Source organism: Lytechinus pictus, chromosome 12 (assembly GCF_037042905.1).
Source record: "Lytechinus pictus isolate F3 Inbred chromosome 12, Lp3.0, whole genome shotgun sequence".
Classification (NCBI taxonomy): domain Eukaryota; kingdom Metazoa; phylum Echinodermata; class Echinoidea; order Temnopleuroida; family Toxopneustidae; genus Lytechinus; species Lytechinus pictus.
In genome coordinates, this window is record NC_087256.1 from 7556729 (window position 1) to 7565083 (window position 8355).

Genomic DNA, 8355 nt, shown 5'->3' on the forward strand with positions numbered 1-8355 from the left:
TTCTCTTCTCGATCTTAGGCAACTGAAGGCGGTACACAGCGCTGTATAACATAAATCTTAGGTCCGCCCTCCATCCTCAGTAGAAAGAGTTTTAACCTCACTTGGTGCCAGGAAATTAGCTAGATTAGGAGCCGATCTTTGTCTACATATTCTAGACAGAGACTCATGAGTGTCAGTCAATGCAATATACTGGTTGTGTATGGATTGTTTTAAGAATATGGTGATATCATTAATGATTTTTGTTATTCAACTCATTAATACCGGGTAGCCACTTCAGCATTCATGAAATATTCTCTTAGTAGGCCCACATAACTCACTTTAATACGTTTAGCGTCTGACAAGAAGGCAGAAGATCAATTCTTAAAGTCCTTTGAATATTACAGGCAGTTCGGTAGGGGTTTGAACCCACGATCTCTCGTTCACAAGGCGGATACTCTGCAACTAATGGTAGAAGTATACTGGGCCGTCGCCAGTTTGTGCCAGTTCGAACCAATGCAAAGCGGCTGTGTCGTATCGCCAAAGTAGGTGCCTTGTGTCGTGCAGCTCAAACTGCCTCCAAACTGGCGCGTGGTTTCGTGTAACGGCACTTAAAGTTGGATTTGGCTTTTCGTCCAATTTTTGGCGCAGTTTGAGCCACTGCACGCCACTTGGCACCTTATTGGCGACACTAGGCGCCACAACCACTTTGCATTGGCGCGAACTGGTACCAAGTGGTGAGGCGCCGGTCCAGTGGACTCCTAGCATTAGCCACGGGTTTTTTTTAATGAGAAGGCAAAAATAACAGAAAAGTATATTCCATCTGTCATGTTATTTGTCGATATAGGGGATGTAAATTTTTTTCTCCAGATATAATCTCGTTCCTTCTAGATAATATCTTCCCTGAATATCTTATTTCTTTGATATAATTAGCTCGTTCCCCTTGAGATATGAGTTGTCCATCGACATAATTATCTCGTTCCCTCAAGAAAATTATCATCTAGTTTCCTCGAGATGTAGTGTCGTTACCTCGATATATATCTGGGATCACTAGTGAGTCTAATGATTGTATTACATTATTGAGAGTGATTTTCACTTTAACAATCATAAACATGATGAAGCTAAAGGAAATGAAAAAATATATATATTTCACGCCATCGCCATATGAATAACAATCATCGGAAGTGAGCTGATTATTTTGGATTTGTTTTATCAGCTGCTATGTTGCCCTAAAAACATTAAAGACCTTTAGAGGGGACAGGCCCTAAAAGTGCGAAATCAAAAGTGAGTTCCGTTTGGAAGTCAATAAAATAACGATCTTTCGGCTGTTTAGTTTCAGACTTCAACCAACTCCAGTTTTGCTTCACATGCTGATAACGGGTAAGATTCATTTAATGTTATATTCATTCTATAAAGTGTAACATTGATGTCAAAGAAGACATGCCGTTTAGCCTCAGAATATACTTTTCGACGATTATTACGTTTCATTGTTTATGTCCTAATTGAAATATTTGGTTAGTGCTGAGTATTTCGAAAGAAATTAGTAGGTGTTTTCCAAGAAGTCACACATTCAGCTCAACTCCAAGAAACGAGGTCGAACACTACATCATCCACTAACAGTTCAGCGAATTGTGTATTGTGCTAGGTCTAAAATATTGTCAGATTGTCCTGTTTATAAAAATCATAGGGTTCACACACTTGATGGTCGTATTTGCTCCAGCAGTGACTATAACGATCAAAGATGAACGCATCGACGATGGTGGTTGCCTTCCTGATGTTAGGCCTCCTGGTGGCGCCATCTAGAGCTTGGCCGGACTGGTGGGACCGCACAAGGGAAGCCTTTCAGGGAGCTTGCGACATGTATAGTGCATACAGGTAGGTACTATACCAACATGGCCCTGGAAAGCGGGGGTCCTTGGGGGTGCTGCGTGAACTATTATCCATAGGCAGCACCCCCTGGAATTCTTGTAGGTGTTAAAAAATTAAAAAATGTAACCAAAATTACTTATGTTTTGTGGTGAAATCCCCCTTTTTTTTTGCTTGTCAAATATTTCTTGACCAAATAACCTTCCTTTTGTAGTGAAACCCTTTTTTGTTGACAAATTTACATCAGCACCCCCAGCTAAAAAAATCGTTCCCATTGCCCTGTATACCAAACACACTAGTTAACCCCCTTAATATCTTGTACCCCAGATTCGCCTTTCTTCGAACAGGAAAGTGTTTCCGAATCGCAACTTCCATACCATAAGTAATTAATAGATGTCCACTTACTCGCATGTAGTAGAAATAATGAGAGAATGTGCGTGCCGCAATATCTAGGTCAATTAAATAACCAATGTCGGCGACATGGCAATGAAGTTCATCACTTCGCATTCTTATGACATTTGCGCTATTTTTGCCAGTCATACATACGAAAGATCATTTTTAACAATGCTCACACTTCTTGCATGCATATGTAATTTTGTGGTGACACATAATTATGTGCAATAGTTCAAGGGCTCGTAGAATCATCTGATTTATTTCGAGAATCAAAATATTTAGAGTGCTTAAACAAGTCTTCAACTTTCAATAAAACCTTGTGACAATATTAAAGAATAATGTTAAATAGCGCCCGCATAATCCGTTTCGATTTTCTTGTTCAAATGTCATCGATTTATTTTTTTAATACTTTCTTTTGGGGTGTAAAATAAAGCTTTAAACTTCAGTTTTAATTTACTCGATCAAGCGAATATGCTCACTGACTGACGCGATACCATGATCTGTATAAAAATACGGATCAGTGAGTGGTAACCAAGTGTGTCAAAAAACAAATTAGATCCAAGGTGTCGACTGCGTTTTTTTGGGGGAAAAGGGGGTATTTTCAGTTTCGACGTTTTTATGAAAAGGGGTTACCTTTAAGCTGGTCCTTTATTGTTTACAATACAACATGTACATTTACGCTGTTTAATGGTATAGGCGTAATATAGAAATAGCTTATCATTTAAGAAACCTTGTTCCCCAACAGTGACATGCGTGAAGCCAACTGGACGAATTCAGACAAGTACTTTCATGCACGAGGCAACTACGATGCCGCACAGCGAGGACCCGGAGGAGCTTGGGCAGCTGGCGTCATTAGGTAACGGAGACCGAACGTAGTTGAAAATGAAACCCTTGAAACCAGTTTATATAAGATAACATCAAAGAAACATATCACTTAAAAGTTCGAGCAAGATTGAATGAATGATAATAAAGTTAAGATCATATGAATATTGGGATCATAATGGTAGGAGTATCATCCAGTTGGCAATGTGACCAAAATCTGTGATATCACACACGTACAACTGCCCCATTATAATTAAGTACATACTGTATGTTCCACTTTAATTTTCTCTTTTATCTATTCTTATGAGATGACAATAGGTCTCACAACATAATATCATCGATCGTGTGTGCTATCAATAAAAGAGATGTCATGGGGTTATATTATTTTTCAGTCTATTGTCCAATTGGGAAGAGAATTGTACCTGTGTAAAATAACGGATCCTGTGAACTTGCATTGCCGATAGGAGGATCTCTGTAGCGTTAGTGTTCTCGAAATGCAAATTCTCATAACTTCCTAATCTTTTATCCAATTTACTCGAACTTTTGTTGATCTTATTATTTCGGGGTGTTTTTTTGCTTTCACACAAACTAATTTGTTTCACAGGTTTCTCCTTTAAAGGTCAAGTCCACCCCACAAAAATGTTGATTTGAATAAATAAAGAAAAATCAAACCAGCAAAATGCTGAAAATTTCATCAAAATCGGATGTAAAATAAGAAAGTTATGATTTTTTTAAATTTTGCTTATTTTTCACAAAACAGTGATAAGCACAACTCAAATGAGACAATCGATGATGTCCATCACTCACTATTTCTTTTGTTTTTTATTGTTTGAATTATATAATATTTCATTTTTTTTAGATTTGACAATAAGGACCAACTTGACTGAATCATATAGTATTAAACAATGCTCATTCCACATGTTCCGTGAGGAATTAATCGTTGTTTCACTTGACAATGAGGAGAAAAATAGGATATTCCCTATTTTATATAATAAAGTACAAAATAAATAGTGAGTGGATGACGTCATCGGTCTCCTCATTTGCATACCCAACAGGATGTGCATATAACTGTTTCGTGAAATTAAGAAAAACTATTTAAAAAAACATAACTTTCTTATTTTACATCCGATTTTGATGAAATTTTCAGTGTTATGCTTGTGGATTTTTCTCTTTTTTATTCAAATCAACTTTTTGTTGGGGTGGACTTGTCCTTTAAATGGAAAAAAATAGAGTGGGTGGGGCCGGGGTTGGTCACGAAAAATAATATTGGATGGACTTAAATGAATAGATTAAAGTTTAAAGCAAAAATGGGAAATTAATCTTGACATTGCATTAAGACCAAGCGCTCTGCATCAGTATTTACAGGGGAAAAGATGAGAAATACTGTACTAAATAACGAAATAATAAAACGCAATTTAGCTTTTTGTGGTACACTTAACAGTTATTCATCATATATGGATATTATACTATTATGGAGTCGTAATTAAATGCCATCTGCTAACTATGGACTTATAACAGTGTAGGTTATTGAAGTATATATGTGTTTGCCATTATTTTGTTCCATAACACAGCAACACACGCGAAAGTTATCAATCTGGCCTCAGCGGTCAAGGAGCCGCGGATACTGCAGCTGATCAGGCGGCTAACATCTGGGGGCGCAACGGTGGAGACCCCAACGTATATCGTCCAAAAGGACTTCCTCCCCGATACTAACCTGGCTGCACGTCTAAAGAAGAGTTGATAAGTTCAAGCCGACAAGTTTCTGTAATTCAGTTTCTGTCCAAAAATCATAAAAAATAAGGATGAACTTAGAGGGTCGAATGTTTACTACCAGTGGATAGTATATCTGGCATTCAATATCCTGCCAGAAAGGGTACCTCGACTGGCTCATTTAAAAAATAAATCGACGTTTATGAAGCCATGCATCTCATGACGTTATCAAATTTATCACCTGGAACTGTAAAATATTGAGTCCCAATTCTTCCGCCAGTCAAAATGTTTCAAACGTCGAATGACATTTCTTCCCCATATTTTGGAAAACGGAAGTTCAATAGTTACCCGTCCTAGATCTAAGAATTAGTGTATACATGACCAACTGTCAATCAGCTATATCAAATTCATTTTTCTGTATTGGGTTGGGTCGATGGGTCGAATGAATATCTTTTGCCTTCCTATTGTAATTAGGCTCGTGATACCTGTAAGCGGCGAGTGAAATCGCTCGTATTGATTGGTTTACTGCTATATAAGAAAACTTTTACTCGTCTAAACCTTAGGGTATTTTATGCCTCTCACATCTCATAATTTATAAGGGATGTTTATTCTCTAAAGTTCCTTTAAAAGCTAAAGTCACAAGTCTATTTCACGTCTTTAACAAAAATGAGCCTGGCAATTAAGGATTGAAATTAGGCTGAAATGAACGAAACTAATATTGGAATTTATCATTCTGCAAATAAGAATACAAGAAGAGTGACTGGTACAACGTATTGGTTTTCTCCACTATAATAGGCATATTATGAGCATAATGTTTGATTATACATGGTATAAAAGCTAGATTAAAAATGAAACTAGAGTAAAATAATTATATTAACATGATTAGTCTCTGTATGATGCACCTTCAATGTCATGTTGACAAGTTCATTACAACAAGAGGCAAACAGAGAAAGAGAGAGGGGAGATGGGAGAGGGAAAGAGAGGTAGGAGAAAAGGGAAGAGATTGACAGGGAAAGAGAGAGAAACGAAGAGAAACGAAGAGAGCGAGGGGAAACAGACAGAAAGTCATAGAGGGAGCAAATAGGTTGCGATAATGAGAGTGAGAACGAGATAGGGTCAGGTAGTAAGAGTGAGAGAGAGAGAGAGAGAGAGATAAAGATATAAAATAGACAGAGAGTTAAACAGTGGTAGATGAGAAGAAGGAGAGAAAGCAGGGAAATGAGGATGGGTATATATTATTAAATACACGATGACGTCTGAACCTATAATGAACGTATTATTTTTGGAAGGGAATTTTAGTATCGCCTTCCTAATCGGTCATAAGTTTCCGTTGGTATTTTAATACTGTCGAACGTATTGGATGAAACTCAGGACTCGAGGTCTATTCTTCTATGGAATATACTCTGCCCAAGCTAGCAGTTTGGAAGGGGTATAAATCCTATGTCATTTTTGCTACAGCTAATATTACTACCGACCCAATATACTCTAATTCATCATCATAATACTTTAATGTTATATACAATTACACCTACACACCCTCCCCCACGCTCGGCCAAACGAACACACATGCACACATTTGACAATCGGGAACTCACTACTCGCCAATGTGGGGACGTGTGCTGTCTGTCTTATACACTCAAAATTGAATTTAATCCACTTACCGGGATCGTTTTCGGACAGAGGTGAAAATAGTTCGCTAACCGAGGACATTTCTTACCATCCTGCACACACAACTTGAGTTTTAACTGACCGAACGGGAACTTTTTAAATACAATAGTGCGTTATTATGAAACGGTTTGAAATGAGATGACGAATTGATTGACACGGATTGATGGACCGGTCACGTCTCTTTCACTCCTCCCCCCCCCCTCTCTCTCTCTCTCTCTCTCTCTCTCTCTCTCTCTCTCTCTCTCTCTCTCTCTCACATGTTCATCTTTTTTCGATCTTAAGATAATTCTCTCCTTTTAACACCCCGTTTTCCGGGTTTTTTTTTCTTCTCCCATTTAGTCTAATGTCCTTCATCAACTGTCCACTTATAGAAAAAGAAATAATTGTTACTAAGGTTTTATTTATCGGCATTTAATTAAATTGTAAAGACTCATACACATTAATTACTTCCTATACAGACATGAGAAATTACTAAATTTGAATAAGTTTTGAGCTATGTTCACTGTGCTGCTTATGGTGTTCCTATTCCTATTTAGGCAAGTTTGTTTTTAGAAATTGTATATGGAAGTGATCATGTTTATATTCTTTTACTTATTTCTAAAAGATTCTGCAAATCAGCCTCTGGTTGCAAATTGATTTCAATAAACCATCACCAATACTAATACAAATGCCATAGTTTTAAACACAAATATGCACAATCATAAAACTACCAAATCGATTCGGCCTATCAGGGGTGACTCCATGCATGAGGGACAGATCCTTTAATTGATTGATTGATTGATTTTATTCGTCAAGAATATCACAGGTGATTACAATGAAATGGAAGAGTACCTTGACAGGATAGCCCATGAAAGCCGAAAGGCTTATTTCCAATGGGGTCCTATTGTTAGTATAAAACATCAATATATTGTAATAACGAAAAGTATAAACTACGACAAGTACTCAAATATGGTAACAAAATACATATCCATCAGTAAAATAATTTGCAAACACCTGAAGCAAACAAGAATCTACCTAATATATGAAACAAGATTATATTTTAACATACCCTACATTATCTACAATTATACTAGAAACCAATGTGTGATTTTTACTGGTCATACTGTTCTCGAGTAGATTCCAGTTTTAGGTGCTTCTTTAATGCACTCTTAAAGTGAGGAAATTTTTAAACAGCATTTACTTGATTAGGATTGGATGCCATTAAAATAAAAGGTGTTCCCTACATGACCTTCACGTTTTGGTAATACAAAATTAAAATTACTATTTCGAGTATCGTACCTATGGATATTTGATACACGGGTGAAATTATTGGCTATATAATTACAGAGTTTGACCATTTCGCTTTCAACGCCGGGTTACCAACATGGCGCATAATCTTTTTTTAGGCAAGTCCAATTCAAAAGAAATTGCGTCATGTTGGTAACACATTAAAAGATATAAAATGGCCAGTTCTGTAATAGTGGGCTCTGCTCTCTCTGATAGGGGATCAAGACGATCGCCCTCTATGAACTGAAAGTATCGAAAGAGAGGGAAGAGAAGAGAACCAGAAAAAAAAAATAGGTATAAAGACGAAGAGTACAACAAAGAAGAAAAACCGGACTGTGCAATAATATTCTTTAATACCCCTATCATTCGAAATTAATATTGAAAAGAAATTATCATTCACGCCGTCTTGTCCCCCCCCCCCCCCCCCCCATTGAAATACCTTGACATAGTAAGGGGCGGCGAGTGATATTAATGTAACAAGTATACATTAATAGTGCCATGTTAGTTTCGAATAATTGATAAATGGAGGACAGGGGATTTTTTCCGAAAAGTTGTCAGATCTGATAACTTTTCCTGATCTTGATTGGCTGAGAAGCACTGTTACTATGGTAACTGTCGGATAAAACAGGACTTGTCGGATAAAATGTCCGACAA

At 37.2% G+C, this 8355-nt stretch overlaps 1 protein-coding gene across 2 annotated transcripts; it reads left to right on the plus strand.

Annotated features, from left to right (window-relative positions):
- The first annotated feature begins 1311 nt into the window (after positions 1-1311).
- Positions 1312-5628, plus strand: LOC129272887 (serum amyloid A-5 protein-like). Of its 2 annotated transcripts, none has more exons than XM_064107596.1 (4): positions 1312-1356; positions 1700-1851; positions 2981-3091; positions 4629-5628. In XM_064107596.1, exons 2-4 carry the CDS (start codon positions 1718-1720, stop codon positions 4768-4770), a joined length of 387 nt encoding a protein of 128 aa, XP_063963666.1. In that variant the 5' UTR covers positions 1312-1356; positions 1700-1717; the 3' UTR covers positions 4771-5628. The 2 variants fall into 2 exon arrangements, with proteins under 2 accessions (XP_063963666.1, XP_063963667.1); XM_064107597.1 differs by having other exon boundaries at positions 1314-1356; positions 1664-1851.
- The last annotated feature ends 2727 nt before the right edge of the window (positions 5629-8355 follow it).

Coding starts and splice junctions, on each gene's coding strand:
- LOC129272887 (XM_064107596.1), top strand. CDS start 1,718: ATGAACGCATCGACGATGGTGGTTGCCTTCCTGATGTTAGGCCTCCTG. Junction 1,852..2,980: donor GACATGTATAGTGCATACAG/GTAGGTACTATA, acceptor GTTCCCCAACAG/TGACATGCGTGAAGCCAACT. Junction 3,092..4,628: donor TGGGCAGCTGGCGTCATTAG/GTAACGGAGACC, acceptor TCCATAACACAG/CAACACACGCGAAAGTTATC.